The 24,459-nt window shown below is 42.6% G+C and overlaps 1 protein-coding gene across 1 annotated transcript in view; it reads left to right on the forward strand.

Annotated features, from left to right (window-relative positions):
* Window positions 1-24,459, forward strand: part of LOC110953978 (dystrophin) — a 197,865-nt gene that overhangs the window by 38,470 nt on the left and 134,936 nt on the right. The window contains 12 exon segments of the mRNA XM_022198233.2: window positions 1,701-1,851; window positions 2,740-2,915; window positions 3,175-3,310; window positions 3,711-3,860; window positions 4,078-4,230; window positions 4,318-4,419; window positions 4,650-4,770; window positions 5,246-5,463; window positions 5,595-5,712; window positions 5,901-6,106; window positions 6,966-7,120; window positions 7,266-7,455. Coding sequence (XP_022053925.2) covers window positions 1,701-1,851; window positions 2,740-2,915; window positions 3,175-3,310; window positions 3,711-3,860; window positions 4,078-4,230; window positions 4,318-4,419; window positions 4,650-4,770; window positions 5,246-5,463; window positions 5,595-5,712; window positions 5,901-6,106; window positions 6,966-7,120; window positions 7,266-7,455 — 1,876 coding nt within the window.

The following is a 24,459-nucleotide window of genomic DNA, read 5'->3' on the forward strand; positions in this document are numbered from 1 at the left end:
TGGGTCATTCTCATGCTTTTGCTCCTTCTTCCTGGTGTAACTGTCAGCTGACACATCTGTCACAGCTGCCTTCTTCTGCTCCTTGTCAGGAACCACTATGTCAGGTTTGTTAGCCAGCAGCTGCTTGTCACTCTGGAGCTTTAGCTTTATTGTCATTAAATGAAATGACGTTGCTCTCATCCATTCAACAGTGTAGAAATAATATTGTCAATACTATAAAAAATGAGAAATAAATATCAGGTAGTTTATAAAAGACTAAACTAAAAAACACAAGCATACATCGGTCACATTTGGTACTGGGGTGACTGCGTAAAACTTGAAGTCTTGCAGGATTTTAGCTCTGTTGTTCTCAACTTTTTCCAGCACTGTGCCCCAGTCATACTTTGTTGGCACTGTACACTATCCCAGCCACTTGGTTATACCTCTCAGTGTAGCATCTTACATCCTGCTGCTCTATGCTGGACTGTCTGAGGGGTGTCTTTGCACAGTCTGTTGCGGTGGACCACTGCCTCTATGGAGCTTAAAGTCTGTTCCTTAGCTGCCATGATCAGAGGCTCAGTGCTGTCTGTTAAACTGGCCTTTTCTAGCCACTGGGAGGATATTTTGATGTCGGCCACCTTCTCTTTCTGCTAATGACATATCCCATGGAGGAGCTTGGTCTTGCATGACTCTTTCTTTTCCTTCTCACCCCCCTCTGTCTTCTGCTGCCTGAGGCACTGTGACCAGTTTGTCCTGAGGGGCCTCCTCCATGATGCATTCACAGATACTCATTGTTTCATGCTGGATAGTGGCTCTTTAAACTCCCTCTTCTGGCATTGCTCAAACACCTAAAAACTTTACTCATTAAGATTTACACATTTATAAGGGTTTTCTCTGAAAAATAATCCCTTTGTGCCTGAAAGCCCTGCTGATGTTACTCTACACCTTTCCTCCTTTACTGTACATGGATAGTAAATGCAACTCAGTCATGGCAGCTCACCTGCTTAAACACTGTAAAACTACTCAGTGCTACTCAATGGCGAGTTTTTTTTAATTGAAATAAATCAGCTATACATATTTGAACTGTAAACTAATTCTTAAGAATAATGATACAAAAATCTCCACTCTGCAGGTTGACAGGATTTGATCCTGAGCTTTAAGTGTGCAGCCCTGGAAGTCAGCTTCATTGTGGAAATGCTTGGCCATGATGTCAACTGCGTATTGTGCACAGAATGTATCTTGTAGCATATAAAAAAACAAATATAGATGTACTTACAAGGTTAAAATCTTCAATTGGAAGCAGTCAGTACATTTTCTTCACAGTACATATACATTTTGAATACAGGGCATTTACTTGTAACGATGTTTTCACATTAGTGTTGCCAATTAGGTTTCAGTAAAGAATATGAACTATTTCTGCATCTGCGATTTTTTTAGTTACATAGTTCACATATTTAAACTTCAATGTTTGACATGTTTCCTGTTGCATATTTCCATAAATGAAAATCACTGTTCAACCAAAAGTCTACTTCATGTTATAAAATCTGTGCAGAACCCTGATTGATGTGTTTAAGGTTTAAACAGGTGAAGTTTAGAAGTGTTTCACTGTCAATCCTTGCTGTTTTTTGTTTTTTTTAGTTTCTTTGCATTTGCTCCATCTCTTGATGTGAATTAATATTTACACACTATTTGTGTTTGTATGATTCCTTGTTTTGTTGCAGGGGTTTTGATCGTGCCATAGAGGAGTGGGGTCAGTTTCACTGTGACTTGAAAGACCTTAGTCAGTGGCTGACTGACACAGAGACACTGTTGTCTGAGAGCATCGGCCCTGATGGACAGCTGGATCTAGAATCTGCTCGGCAACGTCAAGAGGTCAGTGGATGGATGGATGATGAAAGTGTCTGACTGCCTGAATTTGCATATATATAAATGTATTCCACATTATTTTACATGTGCGCTTAGTTTCTCCCTTTATTATTAAACACCAATTAGTCAAATACAGACATTGCCACAATATTATCTTATGTTGACAAGTTCATTGCAAGATTATTAACATCTTCGGATGCTTTTGCGAGATATAGGGCAGGTAGATGGTTGGATATGTAAGACAGAAGATAATTGCATTTCATTCCCCCAGGGGAAAAGTGGCTGCTGAAACGTACCTAATAAACACCGCACAGCTAAGTCTTCATTATGCAGAGAGGAAATGCAGAGAAGTGAGCTGACGTGCGGGGCGAAAGGGGGCCTTTAATTTTGCTTTGTTTGATTACCAAAGCGGCAATTTCATTTCCAAGGGGAATTAAATTCTCTAAAGCCGCTGCATTATCGCTGACAGCACCACCGCCATTTCCACCTTTATCAGTGTGATTTGCGAAGCTTGAGCTAAACTCCTGTCTGTCTAGCTCCTCCACATGTTTTCACAGTCGCTGAGAACGAGACGAGGGATCAAGTGGATGGGAATTGAGAGATCAATTAGCTGACTCACCCTTTAGCGGACTTTACAATCACTCACTCTACTTTACGGGTCTGTCTTGGCAAGTTAAATCTCTTTTGGTGGAAGTAGAGATTTGGCAGCTTAAATCTTGACTCGCTACAAATCATGCCTATGTGTCAATAAGAGATTTGCCTGGAGAGATGGACTTGAGCTGGGGATTTGGGCCAGAGTGAGTCTGATTATGCTGTTTCACTGAACCCTGATTCCACTGTAGTTCTTCTTCTGTTTCCAACATGGTCATTTTCTTTCTTTTCTATGTATTTTAGGAGCTGGAAGAAGGCCTCGCCAGCCATCAACCTGTCCTGTTTGTACTGACCCGCACTGGGGAGCAGATAATTGGGAAGCTGTCATCTCCTGATGGGCTCCTGCTTGAAGAGAAGCTCGAAACTCTGGGTCAGCGATGGAGAGCTGTCAACCGGCAGGTCCTTGATCGACAGCGCAGGTGTCCACAGAAACACATGATACAGTGCCGTTTAGGGGATCCTGGATAAGACCCATGTGCTGACCGTGTAACGTCTTAGTTGTGCAGTACAGTGTAGCATCACCATCACACTGCTGCTTTATCGGTGTTTGGCAGGTTATCGTTATCAATGTGATCAATCAGACTATAACAAGCAATTTAAATGTAAATTTCAGGATTAGGCCTGCAAACTGGAGGAAATGTGAGATCCTAATCTGTGCGAGTGTTTTTGTGTGTGCAGGTTGACTGGAGGGGATCCAGCCATGTCAGACCTGGTGAGGAGGCGCGATGAGCTGGCTTTGTGGCTGCAGCAGTCAGAAAACGCTGTTAGCTCCCTGCCTGTCACTGCCACTGACAGAAACCTCAAAGAACTCAAGGTACCACAAGACACAAAGCATACTCGGGTTGGTGTGATTCATGGGAGTGCAGAGCTGCTGGAGAGTGCTATTTTTGTGGTCCGCGCTGCCTGTGATGCATTTTCCTTTCTTCTTTTTCCCCTATATTCTACACTGTACACACATTTCTGCGTGAATCTCAATCATGAGCGAACATACTCAGAACTCGCATCTCTTGTTTTGAGCGGAGCAATTTTCTCTTTTCCCTTATGGAGACGCACTGTGAAAAGTACAATGATTGACATTACACGGCTGTATCAAACAGCTGTTTTACAGGCTGACCTGCTCAGCGTTATCTTGAGTTTGCATTCCCTTGACCTTTCTCTCGTTTTCCTTCAATTAGTGATTGTGAAATTAAGAGTCAGCGTGTCTGTCCTTGCAGGCCCTTGCTGAGGAAATGGATGCACAGAATGAACGTCTTGGTTGGCTGAACAAACACGCTCCTCAGATCCTGGCCAGTCCCAGTGTGAGTCCTCAGAACAGAGATCAGCATATTGGCAAACTGAGAGCCATCAACCTCAGCTGGAGCAAAGTACGTCATATCAGCACTTTATTCAAGCTCAAATTCCTACTTGTGTCGCTGTTTTTTATCAGTTCAACCTTGAAATGTAGAAGTAACTCCATACTTTAAATGTTTTAATACTGCAATATGTTTCACCGTGACAGGTGCAGCATTCTGTCCTTCCTTTCTTCTTCATTGACAACTTCTTTGTCTTTGGCTCATTTTTATGTCCCTGGTTTCTCCGCAGGTGACGCATGAGTTGCTGGACAAAGTCGGGGAGGTGGAAACCAATCTGCAAAGTCACGCCCAGTTCCAGGACAGGATGAACAGGCTGACTGACTGGGTCGTCGTCACTCACCAGACGATCATTACCCGAGGCCTGAATCCCAGCCAAGCGCAGGTCAATACATCACAAGGAACAACTCACAAATACCCACTGAAACCACACTCATCATACACGCAAATAAAACGACTTGATCTGTTCCAGTCTCTGGAGGTTTCCATGAAGGACAGGAAGAAGGACCTGGAGGACCTGCTGGCTCATTCTATAGAGCTGCAGAGACGACAGCAGCTGTTGCCTCAGGAAAAGGTCCCAGCTTTCATAGTAATATCATTTAGGAAAGAACTACTGCTAATTGTAGCATATAATTATACCATATTGCACTCCACTACCCCACTTTGAGTAATTCCGTTTCCTATAATTTATTAAAGTTTAATTGGCTGTTTTATTAAAGTCTGGATACGCTCTTTCCTGTGGTAATATTTTTTCCTAAGTCATTAATTATACGTATGTGTCGCTCTGTGCCTTCACTTTTACAGAGTAAGGTAGAGCAGCTGGCAGCTGATTGGAAAGCGCTGGATAGTCGACTGAGGGAATCTCTCCAGCCGCCTCTCTCTCCATGGACACATCACCAACATGTCGTCCAGCACCAGCAGCTTGGTAAATTATGCTAGAAATCCACTCATTTGAATTCACAATCACTGGCTCCTTTTTTTTTAAATGCATCAAAGGCATAAGGAGGAAATTACAGCAAACCTGTCCCACTGAACAGAAAATAAAGCAATTCCTCAACATGACAAACATACAAACCTGTGCTATCAGCTGGAATAAATACTCAGGTGGCAGATTTGCACTTCCTTATTGGTTTGCCTTTATTTAGAGCATAAAAAGGCATGATGAAATGACAAATAAGAGGTGAGCAACGGTGTCCTTTTGTGTATCCCGCTAAAACAGTCCCTGTGCCTCATTCATCTTCATTTAGTGTGATGCCACTGTCCTCCGAGAACCATTTGACAACACCTCCTCTCTCACTCTAACACCTTAAATGTTCATTGCATCATTTCCTTTTAAAGAAGCTCTATATGTCAACATTGCTTGTGTTAAGTTCCTTTGCCTCTTTTCGCCCCTGCTCCAGTGTCTGCGGTCCCCTCAGCCGTGCAGATGGCCAGCTTGGTAAGCGAGGACCCTCACCACCAAACGCCACACACGCCAGACACCGTGGCGCCCACCGATCTCAACGAGACCGCCACCGAACTGGCGGACTGGCTCGTCCTCATCACCCAGATGCTCAAGTCGAATATCGTCACCGTGGGCGACACGAAGGAGATCCGGACCACAATGGGGCGTCTTCAGGTGGGAAATGTTTGGAAGAGAGGAGGGATGGAAGTTGTGATTACATTTTTTCAGTGGAATAATATGTTTGCTGTAAATTTTCATCACCAAATATGATCCTGTGTTTTTTTTTGTTTTTTTTGACATGGCAGGTGACAAAGAGTGACCTGGAGCAGCGACATCCCCAGCTAGAGGATATTTTCACCCTGGCACAGAACATCAAAAACAAGACCTCTAACCTTGATGTTCGCACGTCCATTACTGAGAAATGTAAGTACAGAGCAGAATGATTGTGCTAGACTGAATGAACAGGTGCTGAGCAGTTTCCAGAGCACATAAGCTGCTCAAAACACAACAGCAAAGATGTAATTTTGCCAGAAGTATGCTCAGAGTATGTGTTTTGCTGTGTGTGCTGTATCTTTTTGTTCTCCGTCTGATGCATCTGTCTCTGGCTCCAGTGGAGAAAGTACGAAGCCAGTGGGACAGCACTCAGCATGGCGTTGAGGCACGGCTCCAGCAGCTGGATAACATGATTGGCCACAGCAACCAATGGGAGGAGCAGAGGAAGGAGGTGAAGGCTCTCATTGGGCACAACGAAGGACGTTTCCACAACCTTCTTCAGCGGTCCCGAGATCCCCTGACTAAACAGCTGGAAGACAGTAAGGTTAGGGAAGCATTTCACTTCTAAACTTTCTTTCCATGACCTTAGTGAGTCTGGTGCTTGTCCTCTCAGAGGTCATTTACTGTGATTCTGTGACATCTTCTCATGGGAATATGTCTGCTTGCATTTCTAATGCAGAGAAAAATCTTCCACCAAACTTTACCGTAACATATTAGGCAAGTCTTTTTAGCGCTGTGCAAGTTTATATAAGGCGGGAATGAATAAATCAAATCTATAAAGTGTCACTTTGACCTTTAATAATATTCATTCACCCACATAATCCATCATTTTAATTTGAGACATTGACTTTGCTGAGTGTTAGTGGAAACAAATTCATTCTCCTGAGTGTTTCTGACACATTACTGGAACCAAACACTAGAGGGCAACTGAGTGTAGCAGAACCCAGCATGCACAGCTAGCTGCCTCTGGTTTGTGTGGCCTTGTAATGATGAATAATTGTAACAAAGTGAAGTGTACTTTCTTGTTAAGAGCAGGAGTTGGGTGGGCATAAATGGATGACTTACTTGCAAATGCTAAATTTAGTATAATAAGGAGTCGTGTGTTGTGCAATATGCTTGATTGAGCAGAGGTTAGATAAACAGTGTCAGAGAGCTGAGCAGTAGAATAACTAATTTCTTTGAATTTGTAAGTTTTATTTGATTTTATTAAGTTTATAGAGTAGGTCATTAATATCTTTGGATGGCAATTAGTCTTACTGAAGAGGGATACCAAGCTGAAACCATATATAGAAAGCTGTAAGAAAAGAAGTAAGTGTAGTACAGTTTACACAGTGAATCACATCTGTCACGTTTTCGGTGTGATGGTCTGTCTCCTGATTACCACAGCGCTGACTGTTTTACAGGAGTTTCTTCAGGCTCTGGGCCGAGGCCAAGCTCCAGTTGCAGCCTTCAATGAGCTGTCCAGTCACCTTTTGCGAGAATATGCTACTGACGACACCAGGAGGATCAAAGAGGTTACAGACAAACACAACGCTGTCTGGAACAGCATCAACAATAGGTGCATACACACTCAGTTGCTTTCCTGTTTAAATGCTTCTACCAGCTGCTATTTAATAATCTATTGACTGCTGCTGTATTTCTACCCATAAATCACATCTTTGCTCATGTATAGTCTTGTTTGATGCCTCGGTATTGATTGGCAGGGCGAGTGACCGTCAGACCCAGTTGGACACTGAACTGAAAAGCGTCCAGGTGTCTCTCAGGGAGCTGGAGTCCTTCCTCAAATGGCTCCAGGAGGCAGAGACTACTGTCAACGTCCTGGCCGACGCCTCCCAGAGGGAAGATGTGTCGCAGGACTCCGTCCACGTGAAGGAGCTGAGGCAACAACTGGAGGTAGGGTTGCAAATTGATAAACTGTGAATGTGTGGCGAATTGATGCACAGGTGCTAGCCTATTATCTCAGTGTCATCCTTCATTAATGCATCTTTCAGCAGCTGAACTGAAGCGTGTGCGTGTGCGTGTGCGTGTGCGTGTGCGTGTGCGTGTGCGTGTGCGTGTGCGTGTGTGTGTGTGTGTACGCCTCCATGTGCTGCTGGTTAAAGGGCTGTGAATGAGAGGGCATACAGAGGGCATGTGAGTGCCACTGTGCATTGAATGTGGCTCATTGATCTTCTTGTCCTGTGTGGCTTTGGAATCCAGTGTGTGTGCGCGTTCGCTTGCTCTCACTTGCTTGTCATTTACCCAAACCTTCCTTCTGGGGCCGTTTGACACATCTCATCTTGATGTAACATTTTAATCCTACAGTCGGTTCACCTCACCGTTTCAACAGATATAACAGGCGCTGATCTTTTTCTCTTCTGAAGGCGTAGTGTCTTTTTTGAAAATGTTGACCCCCGCCAATTTTGTCCTCATCTCTTGCTCTGAGAATGACACTCTGTTTTGTTGTCTCTCCATTGTCCAGCTATTTAAAAACGGAACGAGATTTAGAGAAAATGCCATGGAATTGCTGCATGAATTACCACAAAGATTTCTGAGGATTTATCAGATTTTTGTGGACATTATTAAGAACTTCTGCAACCTGTTGAGTCGTGGCTAGATTTGGTCTTGGTGCAAATATAGTTCTGATAATCAGGAAATAATGGATGTTGTTATCTTGTTTATCAGACTGTATTTGTTGTACTGATGTAGAGATGGGACAGAAATATTTTAGCTGTCGTGATTGGCGGAGTAGCTGAAATAGGCTCTAGAAAATGGATCGATGGATGGACTGGCTGAGTTAATTGAAAGTTTTTATTTTTGGAGCGTTTTTTTTGTCATTATGTTGCCAATTTAAAGGTCTGCCTCATTGAGAATTCAGCTCACCGAATGATGGACTTGCAATTCAAATTTAACACAAGTAAGAACTGGCTTTATATTATGTACTGTTCTTGTTGCACTGATTTCTGTCTTTTACAAAGCAGGTCTGTGATTAAATACAATTAAGATTAGTGGCTGCTGTGCGACTGATTAATGCTGAAAATCAATTTAGAAATCAAGTTTGAGACCAAATACTGTACCTGTCAGTGTTCATCCTGATTATTTGATGGCATTTCTTATCCCTGCTGGCAAGTTTATTTGGTGTTGCAAGCATCTTCTATCCTCTGCTCTCACCCTCTTGTTTGAATAGTGTTGGACGGCTGTTTAGTTTGTCTGTACAGTTTATCAGGCCTCAAGGTGACTTATTGGTAGTGCTGGAATCTTTTGCTGGCGCTATACGTTAGTATAAAATGCGCATTGCTTTATTTAGATTGCACTACATTTAGGTTTCATCTGGTTTGGAAACAACAAATCCTAAATATCTGACTTTGTATTCTCTTTGTCAAACACTCCCCTCCAAACATATCCACAATTGTTGGTCTGAAGGTTGCAGTTTGGAAATATTTAACATATTGTTCAACCCAGTGTTAAGCACAATCCATTATTAGAAAGCCTTTTAAAGTTTAAAAGGGCACACTCTGCACAATATTGGATTTTATTCCCAAAAAGTGTCAAAGTAATTATGTGTTTGGTTGTGAGTCACACTTTAATGTAGAAATACTGGTGCACCAAAACACTGGTGGATCTCTCTGAATAATTATCGCCCACTTCCTTTATTCATCCTGTTTTTGTTTAATTACTGGTTGTAGTAGAGATTGACTGATAGCACTCATGCATAGAAAGTGGGTTAATGCAACAGAGACAGACTTTAAGCCTTAACTAATGTTTGTTGACAGAGTTGTTCCCCATTTGTCTTTTTAAAAAATGAAAATTACTTTTGTGCCACCATTCAGTGTTAAATTACTTTATTAACAATGTTTGGACAAGGGTTATTGTCATTCTGACTGCTGTTTTCATACTGAGCCCACGGTTGGTGAGTGGTCAGGAGCTGCGACGAATACAAATATGGCACATTAACTGAAATTTCTTCAAAGTGTCGATGCTGAATAGCACTGAAATGTTTTTTGGGAAATGTTTGTTTAGAATTGATCATGCCAGTCAGTTAACTATAAGCTAGGATGTGATTAACAGATGAAGAGATTTTTGATTTCAGCCCTTTTCAGACCTGTAATATGTAGCATTGCTGCTTCATCCGTCTGTTCATTCAGACACTGATAAGTATGTCCATGTGTAGTGATAGTATAGCTCTAACAAATTATGGTTCATGGTTCGTTTTGCTACCTGTTCCCATTCTTTGGTAATTACTCTAATGATGCCAGAGGTCACATTGTGTATGTAGTGATGAGAAACATCCATGCACATAATGATGTCACTAGTGTAAATATCTTGCTGTGAAACTAAGAAAACAAAACACTTGGTATGACAAGTGTTTAACTTGAGTAAACAATTTAGACATTTACAGTAAAATAGTATCCTGACAGCTGTGATGGAGCTCAGAACTCGACCTGAGGGCAAATGTAGCTTATGAACTACAACTGTAACAGCTCACCCCTCAGTAGTGCAGCAAATGACTCGCTGTCGTTTACATGTCTAAATGTGCTTACTTTCTTGAAAAAGTTGTGGCAGTAAACTTCAGCAGTTTTAGCAGTGTTTAACATTTGTCATACTTAAGAGACTGGACAGTACATAAAGGTAATGGAAGCGGCGTGACACAAAAGATCAACAAAAGACAAAACCTGCATTAATTGTAGGCTGATCAAACTGTCCAAATAACTATAGATTGCTTGACAGCCACTCTATAATGTACATTTTAATGGTCGTTGTATTGTTACCTTCAGGACAGAAGAACAGAGAACTCTCACACTTTCAGGTTACAGAGGTTAAACAGGGTTTCTGAAGTGATGAAATGTCTCAGCGTCGCTCTGGTTTGCGCATTTCTACGCTTTAGAGGTGGCAGTAAATACTGACAGACGACTGGTACATGTGCTGCCATGGTATTTGTGGACATCTGTTCAAGCTTAGCAGCTGTTTCCAGCAGCTGGACTAACATTAACTACAGTGAACAGTCACTCCATCATGTGGATCAGGTATGACGATTATTTTATATAAAACCATCATGACACAATTCTGTTGAGGAATATGTGTAAAATTTGAATCCCGACTCGTCGTAAAGCAGATCTGCTCATTAATTTGCTACAGTCCAGTACAGACATGGCAATTAAACTATGATATTCTTAATTATCACGCTATGAATAGTATCAGAAGCACAAAATCATTTGATGGTATGTAACGTCTCATGTCTGACTGGAGCTGCTGTGTGGTCTGTAGTATTCAGTTCCCAGTGAGCCACTCCATTTTACCACACATGGTAGAGAGTAGTGTGATAATGGTTCACATCAGAGAAGCGCAAAGGTGCACCCAGCCGGAACAGGCGCTTTTATCAAGCTCGACTTTTACGTGTGTCGCTTTGGGCAGTAACACCGTGTGTGTTTGTGTGTTGACCGTGAGCAAGTGAGACATACATGCTTTCTACAGCCTCTTAGCAGAGGCATGGTACTGTCAGTGCCATTAACGCAGAACCAACAAAACACTCAGTCTCCTTGTAATTCCCTGTGAAACTGAGTCAATACTCTGTGGAATGACTGAAATGGGTGCCGTAGCCGGTTAAGCCTTGTATAAACAGAACTCCACAGTAAGCTTATCATGCTGCCTCTCAGTGTGTGTGTGTGTGTGTGTGTGTGTGTGTGTGTGTGTGTGTGTGTGTGTGTGTGTGTGTGTGTGTGTGTGTGTGTGTGTGTGTGTGTGTGTGTGTGTGTGTGTGTGTGTGTGTGTGTGTGTTGGTAAATGCTTACTCCAGCTAGCTGTGGAGGTAAACTGAATGTTGATTTAAACAATTTCTTTGTGTTCAGTCTTTTTCTCTGCCTTGGAGTCTGCCTTCACTTGTAGAAAGCCAGCACTGTAATCCTTCTTGTTGTGGACACAGAATTTGTGTATGTATGAGTTTGTGCTCATTTTAATTTGTCATTATGGGGAACTGTTGGTGAGTGTGCTGCTCTTGGGCGGTACAGAGGTTTCCATCCTCTCTTCAAATAAATGCCTCTTGTCTTGTGATTGGGAGCAAGAGAGTATGTTTCCAGCAGCACTTCAAATAAAAGTCAAACAGTAAGAGTCATAGAGAGCATGAATTGGTTTGAAATGCCCACCTTGGTATAATTCAACGCAGTCAGTGACTCTGCAGGAGCTAAATAGCTGCTTTATGATGATCTTTGATGATTTTACGCCTATCTCTGCTTTTATCTGACTCTGTTTTCCTTCTCCAACCGTTCAGTCTCTTGATGTCTTCCCATCAATACTTGTTTGCTTCCAATAGATTTATTCTCTAAAAGTTTAGCTGTTTTCTGTACAGATAAAAGATTTAAAGACCTTTTATCCTCTCCTGACTTAGCCCTTCTGCCCTAGCCCTTTCCACTTTCTCTTCTTTTTGTCTTTTATCAGCTAAGAGAGTCTTCCCTGCTCTCCTCTCAGGTAATATTTTTGAAAACATGACACATAATCCGTGACTTTATATCGTGTGACTTTAGGTCACAGCTCTGCCTGTCCTGGCTTGAGTGCAGAATTTCTTGTTTTTTACAGAAGACAGGTCACTGCAAGCGGTTTATTTCAGGGGAATTTTTTAAAAGGCATGTAGAATGTGATTTTGGTGAAATATCACAATTTTAAGCTTTGATTTGGTTAATTTTCTGATGGAACTGGGTGTTTCACGTGATTCTTTCAAGTACAAACATGCTGTCTAAACCCAATGGTGGATTTTGGAGGATTCAGAGAGGCGGTGGCTTTCACAGATTTTAAATGTCCTTACCACATGAAATTTGTTCAGTGATCATATCTCAGGTGTCTGAGGCTGAGACAACAAGAATGGCAAACTCTATTTGCAGAGGTGGATGGGAAGATGTGACAGAAACCTCTAAAAATAGCTCTTATATAGACACTTTGTTGCTCATGATCCTCGGCTGCTGTTTTGGAGATGAAGGAAGTCACGAATTAGAGCTGTAGCAAATTGCTTTGAAACTGGGGGAAATGAAAATGGCACAAATGTTGAATTCATCCAGAATTGACCCAGGGAACTTGCTGACTTAAGCTACATGTATTACCAAGCATCAATTTGGGTTTTCACTTGTTTTTCTGAGTGGCACATACCAGAAATTCAAGCTCTGTGATTGGATGATTCTTACCAAAATGATGCTTGTTTCCGTGTGTTTTTGATGAAATTTTTTACTTTTTATCGTTGACGTTAGAGACAGTTTCCAATACACCTTACTCATCTCTTTGTTCATGATTCAGCCAAGAATTTCATGTCCATCTCAGCTGTGGAAGTGCTCCAGCTAAGATTGCCAGTGCAGAAAATGAATGGGACTTCTACTTCCAGGAACCCTGGATGCCCGAAATAACCCCTCCCTCTTCGCAACTCTATTGTGTGTTACGAATCCTCGCTCACTCCCTCACTCCCTCTCCGTCACTCTCTCTCATTTTCATTGTTGCCCTCTCTCTCTCGCTCTCGCTCTCTCTCTCTCTCTCTCTCTCGCTCTCTCTCTTTCTTGCTCATTGATCAGTTGGCTTCCTGGCGTAATGTCAGTCTCCCTTCACAGGCGTTGTTTGCCTTCCCTCACTGCTGCTTTTCATCTCTCTCTCTCTCTCTCCCTTGGTATCTCTCTCTCTCTTTCCTCTCGCTCCTTCCCTCTCTTTCTCTCTCTGGATCAGTGGCAGTAAAAAGTGAGCCGCATATGAACAGCTTCTCATCCAGCGCAACTCGTGCCTTCCTCCTTTCCTTTCCTCCCAGCTTGCCGGCACTTTCCACTCCGATCTCCCTTAGATATTTCTTCTTCTTCTACTTCTTCTTCTTCTTTCTTCTTTTCTCCGTCACCCTTCTCTGACTCTGCAGGGTGCCGTCACAAGTGATTTATTTGATTCCCTTCTGGCTCTGCGGTTCGGGGTTGCGCGTGTGAATGTCCGCGTGGAGGAGAAAGTGAGTGTCTCGTCTTGTCCGGCTCGCCCGCATCATCGTATGTGTGTGTGCATGCTGAGAGCTGTGTGACTGTTTATAAAGAGAGAGAGAGAGAAAACGCTAACTGAGACTGCGCTCATTGGATGTTGTGTGTGTATGTGACGAAACGTGGGTGCATGCTGAGCGGAGTACACTTGTAAGTGTGTGTGTGGGTTTTTTTCCCTCTCTCTCTCTCTCTGTGTACATGTGTGTGTGCGCATCACGTCAGCTTGGCTGGGGTCTGGTCGGCTGGCTAGGGAGAGGGAGAGGGAGAACAATATGAGTGGGGTAGGGCAGTGCTAGCATGCGGACCAGGAGCAGGCTGCTGCAGACTTGTAGCAGTCTTAAGATGATGGCCATGGTCCGGACCTCCCTCCAGAAAGTGGTGGTCTTCTTACACAGGCTCCAGAGGATGGCCATCTCCTCGCCGCGCTACCAGAAACTCTGCAAGGTATGTGGAGAGACTGAGCAGTAGAACGGAGAGTTCATTTTTTGTCGTTTGTTTTTCTCCATTTTCCTTTTTCTAATTTTAAACTCAAGTTTGTTTTAAACTTGCATGATTGGAGTCGTGCATGCTACTGAAGCTTTTGGCTTCTCTTCTGATTCACCTTGCACAAGCTGAGTCTGTTTCAGGCTTTTGGATTTGTTTTTGAGACTACTTTTGCTGTTTTGAAGGCTGTCTGTATATACCTGTCAGCAAAGTTTCTGCTGCATGTGTGTGTTTCTTTTCCAGTGGAGTTGATCACAAAGTAGTCTATCTTTGCCTCATCCATTGTTTCTCTTCTATTTTTGTTTTTTATTCATGAGTCATTCGGTTGTCAAGACATTCTGTTCCAGCTGATGTCACCTCCACAGTATGCTGTTTTAAAGATATATGCATGTACGTATATAAGTATAGACCTCTCTGACTTTGGGACTTTCTGGCACTCTCTGCATAGTAAAGAATAATTCTAACTGTGCATCCCCGTTGTGGTATGTGTTCTTTGTATTTTTGTTTCTATTCTTGTTTTCTTTTTTGTAGTTTAGAAGTTGGTTTTGACTCTGTAGTGATGCAGACATTGTTACAATGTAACTAACAAAGTGGGGAAGAGTGTGTTTGTGGTATTTATCCTGACATTATATACTCAGTGGACAATGGATTGATGAGAATTTGTTCTGTATTGGTCGTAACTATCAGTTAAGTCTCCTAAGCAAGTTATTAACAGACTTTTTTACGGCAAAGTTGTCTAAATGCTCGCATTACACACAGCTGAGCAAGTTCCTACCACATGTTCACTTGAATACAACTGAACAGACTGTGATGTTCAATGAAACACAAAGTCCTTTCACTCTAACCTGTTACAGCAGCCGTTTGGGAGCGCGATTGATTTTTACCCAAGAGAAAAAGAGTACTGATGTGTGCAGGACTGGTGTCATTTTGTTCCCCCACTGGTCATAATTGATTGCTGATCTTTATTGCTGTCTCTCTTGCGTTGCACAACACTGACCTGTTTCCAGTCAGGGGGCAGAGGGGACCAGCTGTTTGAGATCTGACAGTGCTGTGAGAGAGAGAGAGAGACTAATGCACGAGAACAGTTTCGGATTACTTCCCAGCCTCAATCCTGCCTCTATAAACATGTGGTGGCTCAATTTAATCCATCCTTGAATTCATTGCTGTTTAGTGCTCCACCTTTTTCTACTGCTTGTGTTTGGTTGTTTAGCAATCTGTTTTTTGTATTTGGCATAAATATGATCATGGATAAAGTCTATTTAGCTCTCTCTTATCTCTGCAGCCAAACTAGAAAAGAATAGAGAAGCGCAAGGGCAAGACTTGTGAAAAAATGTAACACGAGAGCGATAAACAGAGCATTAAGCAATTTTGATGTTTTTTTCTCAGTTTATCTTGCAGATGCCGGAGTTATCCTTGCAAGTGAAATCAGATCCTTTGTGCTTCCCTGCACATGCACAGCAATTGCACAAAGAACCACCACTAGTCCTTTTTATTAATTCCGAACTAAATCGACTCCGGACTTGAATCGCTCATTTGGCTCCATTCAGCATCCTTAGAGGCCAGACCTTCCTGGATTGTGTCCCTACTGGTGGGTGGCATCAGTCATTCCATACCCGATTACCCTCCCCTGGGTTGCATCAGTCATTCCAGCTTCGTTTGGCCTTCCCTTGGGGGAATCAGTAATGCCAGGCTAGTCCTGCTTCCCCGGGGTGCACTCACTGGCCGCCAGACTGGAACAGTGACTTCCTGATGATGGATTTGCTCGGAGCGCTCCCTCTTGGGTCGAGCCATTCTTTTTGTTTTGGGACAGCGCTGCTCCTTAAACAGCCCACATGGCTATTGTCTGACTCAGGATATTAAGTACCTAAATAAACTGGAATCCCTTTTTAAGCATATTCAGATTAATACAAAATTTAACCACCCTAATTACTTTTGAGGGGAATAACTTGACAGCGTATACAATAATGCTATTTTTAATTCATTATTTTCTTGCGGGATGTAATGGAATCACACTTTTCTTTAAAATCTCGGAAAAAAAAAAATCTCCATCACTTCCTGGCTGACCTGACCACGTCAACAGTTCTTGTCATCAATCCCACTGACACGAAAGCTTCATTTTATCCTTGGCAATCCAGTTAAGCTGCAATCTCTAGCTTAACTTCTTAAAACACACTCGTCTCCGTCACATTGATCCTCACTATCTAACAGTAGCAGGACAGAGCACTGTGGCTTCTGTTCTGACTTACTGTGTCGTGAATGAGGGGAAGTTTATAAATTCTACTGAGTCATAACCTTTTTCTGTTAATCGCGCTTTGCTGGTGGCTGTTGGGTGTATGTGTATTTGCATGAGCTCTTAACAGCACTCATTATGTTGATGTATAATACTGAGCTTAGCAGTATTTCCAAGCAGAAGCCATTTAACGTGAACTGTTTTTAGAATTCCATCTATCATTTGGTGCGTAAATTGTTTTCTTCCCATACTTTACCAATTCAAAGCAATAAAGTTTAATGAGGTTGTGTGCTATTGGAGAAATGTTGCGTCTATACGGGGCTCCCTCCGGCTTTGGTTATGGACACAGTCCTTCATGCATTTATTGTGGATCCTCATTAAAGCATCAGCTAAATGCCTGAAATGTAAATGTGGGGTTCACCGAATCCTTGAAAAATCCTGATTGTACCTTTTCACTGTCCTTTAGCCTGGAGTCCTTCCTCTGTAGCGCTGTCTGTTCTCGATTGCTTGCACGCTTGTGACGCGACCAGTTTACTTGTGAATAGTACTCCTGAGTGGCGCGCAGAGGGGCCCTGGTGGCTCATTTCATCTCCTCACTTTTGCTCTGCACTGTCTCTCTGTGTGTAATCACGAGCTGGGAATTGGCTGAAGGGCCTACCTCTCTCCGGAGGAGCGTCCTCCTACTCTCATTACTGTGGCGTTGGCTCCTACTTTGTGTGCATGTGCGTTCAACCAAAACCCACTTTAGAAGCAGCCCTGAAGCGGTGATAATGTGCAGTCATGCCTTGTCTTCCCTACTGTTTGTATGGCAAATGCTTTGGCCTTTGGACGCCACACTGTTTCCACCTCTGCTCCTGGCTCACTGCTACCCCAGGACAGGTGACTCAAGCGTGGGCATGGAGCCCAGCTGTCTGACCTCTCTGTCCTTGAGGCTCCGCTGGGGTCCTCTGGGTTATTAGCAAGTGTTAGCATTAGCAGTTAGAGCCTCAGGTGCAGGCTTATAACCCCCTCTGCACTTTACCCCCAGCAGCCTGGCTCACACTCAAATCACACGCATCCTTACACACATTTAGTTTAGACGCACATGCGTTCTCCTCTCTCACACGTATGTGCATACACACATTTAAAACACAAGTGTACTCACACACCCACTTACTCTGCAGTTAGCCTGAGTGATGAGTCACAGGCGGGTGAATTATGTGGTAACAGATTCATAAATGCAGGTCATTTGAATTCATCAAGACAGTATTGGGAATGAGCAGCGACAATAAAAGAAAATGAGGACAGGATTTCTTTCCCAGTCAACATTACATGTAAATCACCGCAGATGGACTTGCTATTGGGAGCAGTAGTGATGTGAAATGGCACTTAACTCATTGGTAGAGCCTGGAGTTAAGCTGCTCTCCTGTCCCCAATTATTGTTATTGCAGAAAGTGACCATTCGCTTGTGATGAGATGAGGCAAAGAGGACAGAAAAACTTGCTTTGTGATTGAGAATCACCAGTCTGGGATGAGATAAAATATGCATTAAGCTATGCTTGATGATAATAGATGCAAATATAAATGGAATGAAAGTCTTTTGACGTACCTCGCTCTGTCTTCTCGCTGTCTACATCCTATTTTGTCTCTCCCACATCCAGTAAACCCATTTATTGAGCCGGTAATGCATGTGTGTGGAGGGTTTGCGTTTATGTGCCCTAGTGATGGATTTTGAAAGCGCACTTCCATTAGTGGCTTTCAGGCAAGTTCCAACAGCAAACTAAACCCACTAATGCCTGTGTGGTTTATCATCATGTATACTTTATGTTTCTGAAAAGCTTTGTAGCCATCCAGCCTTTCAATATGCGAGACTAAGCAACAGTTTGCTGTTTAGAAGAAAGCAAAAAAAGATGGGAAAGACAGGCATGAAGAGATGGGAGTGCTGAACACGTTTCTCCATATTAAGACTGCACTAATATTGCTTAAATGGCAAACGCAATGTACTTGTTGGATTGTATGATCGATTTCTGCTTTCAAAGCAGCAGTTTTTGACTTGCGATTAGCTTGTCATGGAGACTGGAAGCAGGGGTTAATGGGTAGCTGTGCTCTCTGAAGCTGAAAAATCCACCTAACAGCAACAAGTTCATGCTTCACAAGCGTAAGCTCAGAGTGTAGCTCATACAGAATTAAATTAACTGCTTCACAATTCAGAATTTTGAACTGAGCTCTAAGACCCAAAAATGTGGGGATACTTTGTACTACCACAGTTGAATTTACTAATTTAATCTGATTTAACTTTACCATTTGCTGCATCTACTTCCCATGATGATGAAAACAAACCTTAAAAATCTGCGCTGTTCACCTCTAATCTGGTCCCTTGTTTACCTGTCAGAGTTCTCAAACAGATGTTAAAAAGCACTGAACCCAACCTGTAAAGAGGTAGTTTCCAGGATATAGCAGCTCCTCACGCTTGGTGGATATAGCACAGGATCTCTGGAGAATTTAGAACGTCCCACAGTGTTTGGACTCTGCCAGTTCAGAGCATGTACAGAATCAAAGCCCCTCCAAAGCTCTGCAGTGACCACTTTAAGTACAGCTTCAGTTAATGATGATTTCTGTAGGTGTGGATGGCTGTGATTCTTCTTACACATTCTCCCCTCATACTAAGTGTTTGTTTTTAGCTCTACTTGTTTTCCTGGAGCATGTGCAGTTGGTGTGCTTGTAGTGTGGACAGACAAATTTTGGACAGGCAATCCACGTGGACCCTTGCAGCTTTGGAAGGATGATGAAATTTATACACCGTGTACCCTTGTGGATGTGAGCACAGACAGCATAAAATAGCCTTAAAGTGACAAGCTGGGACAAACAGAGCCTTGCCTCTTAAGTCTTTTCTCCCTGTGTGGTAACAGTGCTCATGTTTATGATCTTGTCTTACAATCAGGTATGTTCTCCATTCATAGAAAACACAAGCCTGTTCAGTGTACATCCTCTTTTAGCACAACAGTGCCTGTCAGGGACCCACAAATTAACCTGTTGTAATTCCTCTATTTAGAAATGTTAAAAATCTAAAAACAACAACATTGAAATAGTGTCATTTTTTTTATATTTTAATTTTAAAATCTTATGTATGAACAAGACATGACAGAGACTTGAGCAGTTTGTACCAGAAACACATTCCTGGCGGTCTTTAAAGGGGTCTGAGGTTCAATACCCAGCTGTTCCGGAGGACTTGTTTGTTTTTAGACAGCAGACTTGGCCAGAACACTCTAACTCACCTGACATTATGATCTATGGGCGGCGCAGACTTCCTGAGCTGGATCGCATCGAGCTGAGACAGGATAGAGATTAGTGTCCTGCAGGCTCAGTGGACAAAAGACACACACCACACAGTCATTCATTCAAACCCGTCTCAGGATTTTTGTCCTCCTTTCTTTCCCCTCTGTCATGACCGTCTCTCAATAAATGTTAAAAGTGCTGTAAGATTTGTAGAAGGAGAGAACATATTGACCTAGAGGCAGGGCGCAGTCATTTTTGTTGCCAGCTGAAGGTTTCTGTGACCTTCCAACTCTCCCTCGCTCTGCCGTCTGTGTCTCCATCACTGTTTGCCCGACCGAGTCAGGGTACAGTCCAGGGGGCAACCTGAGTCGAGGAAATGGAACTCGGGCTGCCATCATTTTTCCTTTGCTCCTTTTTCTATTCTTGGTCTGACAATCAATCCACATTGACAAGGCCTTAGCACCACATCCAGTGTCCCACCCTGCCAATATCCATGGTGAGCAGTCCAACACAGTGCTGACTCACAGTCCATATTGTGTTTTCTCTCTGTGTGAGTATCCACACCTCTGTGGTGCTGACAAATATCACAGTTTCAGATTGGAGAAGAGATTACGGTGTGTAATCCTCACACAAACACTCCCCGACACATAGTGGGCCTCACTCAATCGATAAGACCAGAATGATGATCAGAAGAGGATTGACCCAGTTAGTATGCGACAGATTTTACCTGAAATTTTGCATGAGTTTTCTTCTCGCTATCCCCTGCTACTTCTCTCCTCTTCAACCCTCCCTGCGTTTTTTCCCCTCTGTTTACCTGCATTAACCTCAACATTCTGTCTCTGCTGTGATTCTCTTCTACCTTTGGACATTTTCCCTCTCTTGTCAAGGGTAATTAATTCTTTAAAAAGAAGAGGAACATTTGCTGGAAGATAACGTCTGCTCCTGCTACGTTTCACTGGTTTGGTGTTTTATTTCTGCGCCGCACTGAGCCCAAATGATTTTGTAATTCATCTGTTTTATGGAAGAGACGGTGCACATTTTTGAGTGATTTATCACTCCTCAAATCTCTGATTCACATCTGGGCAAGTGTCTTTGCCTTGGTGCCATTCTGTTTTTGAATGCGAACCAGTCTACAGAGACAAACAATTTTTGATTGAATAACCAAGCTTGTGAGATTTTTGTAAAACCACATTCTAGGAAAACCAAACTTTGAACTAGAGTCCCTGTACTGTGCCCGTATTCTTGCTCTCCTGTCAGAGCTGCTCTCGGTACCAGTTTCCCTAATACCACCATATGCAGCATATGCTCTGGCTCGCATCATCCTCTTTCTATTTATGCTGTCATCTGCTTTTCGCATGCCACTCTTAAATCATTCATGCTCTCCCGCTTTTCCTCCCGTCCTCCTAAAACCTTCTGCCCATCTTTTCCTCGACTCTTAGATGACTTACATGCTACTTGAGCCCACTTTGATGCTACACTTTTGACACAGACCATTACACACTGCTAAAACATTGATCAAGTGCTTTTCTCTGACACGGCAACAATTGATCATGCAAGGTCATTCCTTTGAGGACCAATTTCAATCAGAGGCAACAAATTGTATAAACATAATTTGATTTGCCTTATCCACCCAAGGATTTGGCGTCTTTGTTTCAATTTTAGTGTCTGCATTTTTTTACTGTACATGAATGTACCTATTTGTAGGCTAGCTTAGTGGAGGAAATGATTCCCTTTTCCTACTTAAGAAATGAAGGATTATCTACCTGGAAGTTCAGTTCAGCATTCTGACAAGAAGATCTTTACTAAATCGTGTGAATTGCAGGTCCAGTTCACGTGTTTCTCATGAAGGACATAGCCCTGACTTGGAGCTGTCGGTGGCCTTAGTGAAGAGGAAGGGAGCTGAAAGACAATAAGACCCTTCAAAAAGTATCAGAGGAGCGAAAGTGGACAAGAAAGAAGAACAAAATACCAGAAAAAAATGAGACCCAGGGAGAGGGGTAAAGGGATGAAGGCAATAACAGTAGGAGGATAGTGCACTGAGCATACCCTAAGAGGTAAATACTGTGGTGCAGCAAAAACAAAGAGCAGCTGAAAATGGTTTTCGCTGTTATATCACGGGGAGATTAAAGATAAATCGTGCTATATATAGTCTGTAATCTGCAGGGAGGGTACAGCCTGTGAGAGTCAAATGCCACAGCAGAAATACAACTGAGTAAAATCGTGTAGAAAAATAACATGATGGGTGTGATGTTCACTTCACAGGAATGCTGAGCAGTTAGTTTAAAAACTTAACTTTGCCCAAAGGAGTTCTTACTGTTGTCTTGTAGTATCTGTGCTGACAAGCTTTAAAAACACGCATTAAATTAGAAATGTCCTTTTCACACAACTCGGTTAAAAGCTTAGACACGAGACGGCTCTATGTGATGCCCAAGAAAGTTGGGAGAGGGATCAGAAATGACAGGAGGGGATCAGCGTGAGCAATGGAAATGTTTGAGAAAGACAGCCCAACATAAGCTTTAGCTCCACTTCAGTGGTACCTTCACACATCGGACCACAGACATCAAAGAAAATTCAGAGCTGTTAGACGCGACAAGGAATCAAATTAGATTTACTGCAGCACTGCAAGTGTGGGTGTTCATCGGTTCAGCACATTTCATAGTTATCATACAAATGTCTGAAAAGAGGGACATTTTCACTCCTTACCCCTCAGGATGATGACTCTGGTTTCCCTGAAAAGAAGCGAGGAGTGTGACTCAAAACACAGAAGAAAAACATGTCATGACAGTCAAGAAAATGGCTGCCAAGTTTAAGGGAGAAATGGAAGTGAGGAAAGAGAGATGTAAACATGACAATGTGGCAGGATAGAGGATAATAAAGAAGGGTATTGTGACAAGAGGAGGTAGGAATTGAGTGTGGAAAAAGGAAAGGAAAGATGGGAAGTGAGACCAGACACTGACTAGAGAATATAAAAGATTGAAGAAGGAATCTTTGATAGAGGTGTGATTTCCTCTGCCGTCGTTGAGGTTTGCAGGGCTTATTCGAGGGTCACCGGGGAGATAATCACACCCACACACACATGGATTCACACACTGTCTAGAATCGACCCAAGTGCTCATTTTCTGTCTAAAGGGTCTTCTCAGATTGGGCATGGGGTGAAAATTCATTTATTGCTTCAGTACATGAGCGACTTTATTTTCACCGCTTGCCCTGCTTCCCGCTGTGGACAAAAGAAAAATACCAACAAAGCCTATTACACATTTGTCCAGTTTATAGCCAAGTATTTAGTCTCTGCCCCCCCTTCAGTGTTTGTGTGTGCAAATATGTGTGTGCGCCAATTCGTGCCTGCTAAATATCATTGGGATTAGCGCCGGAGGCTTAATTAAAAAGCAATTACCTTTGGTCGCTGTGGGCGACGCTTGGCGAGAGTAGCTCGACTAATCTGGTGAATGGTGTGAGGGACCCTCAGCATGCAGCACACACACAAACACACACACAAATAGGGCAATTGTCTGCAGAATTAGAGGAGGATTTAAACAATTGTTAATTAGTGAAGTAGGGGGGAGGCTGAAAGGGGAGAAGAGGCACTGCGGGGCCACACACATTGCTTTCCCCCTCTGTCTGTCATGTCCTCTCTGTGCTGATTCATGAAGTTAAGTGAGTAAATGATACACAACAGAACAGTACTCATTTTCTTTGGGCTAGGAAGCACACCCTCTCTCTCTCTCTCCTGTTGTCCATCTTTGCTTCTCTGAATTTGCTCCCCCCCTCCCTTGATCTCTGAAACACCAAAATAGGTTAGCACAGTTAGTGGTTGAGCTAATCTTCTAATGTTAAAGCTCCAATTAGATGCTGGTAATGACAGTAATTAGATCATCTCTATGAGACTCACTCCGCTGTGCCCTTGAAACAATGGAGGGGAATCTGCCAAAAATGTGTGTGTGGGGGTCATTTTCTTCACTGTAAGAATGAAGGACCTGTGTGACTTCTGCTCCGTGTGCACGTAAAACTGAAGATTTTTCAATGAGGGTTTTGAGAATGTCGCATCAGCTGACATTTGGGTTAATTTTGATGTCAAGATGCATATGCACACTTGTTTATTGTCATCTGCCCTTGGGTGCTGCTACACTTAAAATTTTAGCACAGACTTCTAGCATATATATATGTATGTATGTGTGTGTGTGTGCTATATAATATATAGCTTAGAATGTTGTAACTTTTTGCGAATGTTTTTCATCCACTCAGCTTTATGAGAATGTATTTAATGCCCTGTTAGAGAACATTTTTTCCATCTTTTTTTTATCAACACTGACAACTTTACTTTGTATATTGTACATTGATTCTTTTTATTTTGAAGAGTATTTTTATCTATTTTGCCATTCTGCTATTGTTATTTATTCTTATTTGCACTGCTGCCAACTGTCGTGTTCTTCCAGACAAATTTCATTGTACTTCTGCACAATAACAGTCTGTTTATCTTTATCTTCATAGACTTTCTGCACTTTCTGCAAGGTCTTTATAGACTTTGTTTCGCACACACTTTACTCAGGTAGTGCTTTCGAAATTTTGTTATACTGCTATCTGCATTTTAATGAGAGTAAACTTATTCTAATTCTGTAAGATTTTTTTTTTTTCGTTTTGGAGTGTGCTTAGAAAAGCAGAATTTGGTCGTGGTCCTCACAGAGATGTAGCTTCAAGTTCTGAGTGTGTGTATATGTGTGCAATCTGCGTTTGCCCCCAGGTTTGACAATTTGTGGTGGCTCATCAAGATTTAATTTTGGATTGATGTTTTCCATCCCAGAGAGAGACCAATAATTACCACTAAACACTACAAAACACACACACACACACACACCTCTACCCCTGGCTGATGTGTCATAATTGTCCTCTGTCCTCTTCCCATCCTGCCTTGCTCTATTTATAGCTCATTTTAGGCCTCGTCCTACCAGACAGCGCTATGGCAACTGA

Source organism: Acanthochromis polyacanthus, chromosome 16 (genome assembly GCF_021347895.1).
Source record: "Acanthochromis polyacanthus isolate Apoly-LR-REF ecotype Palm Island chromosome 16, KAUST_Apoly_ChrSc, whole genome shotgun sequence".
NCBI classification, from domain to species: Eukaryota; Metazoa; Chordata; class Actinopteri; family Pomacentridae; genus Acanthochromis; species Acanthochromis polyacanthus.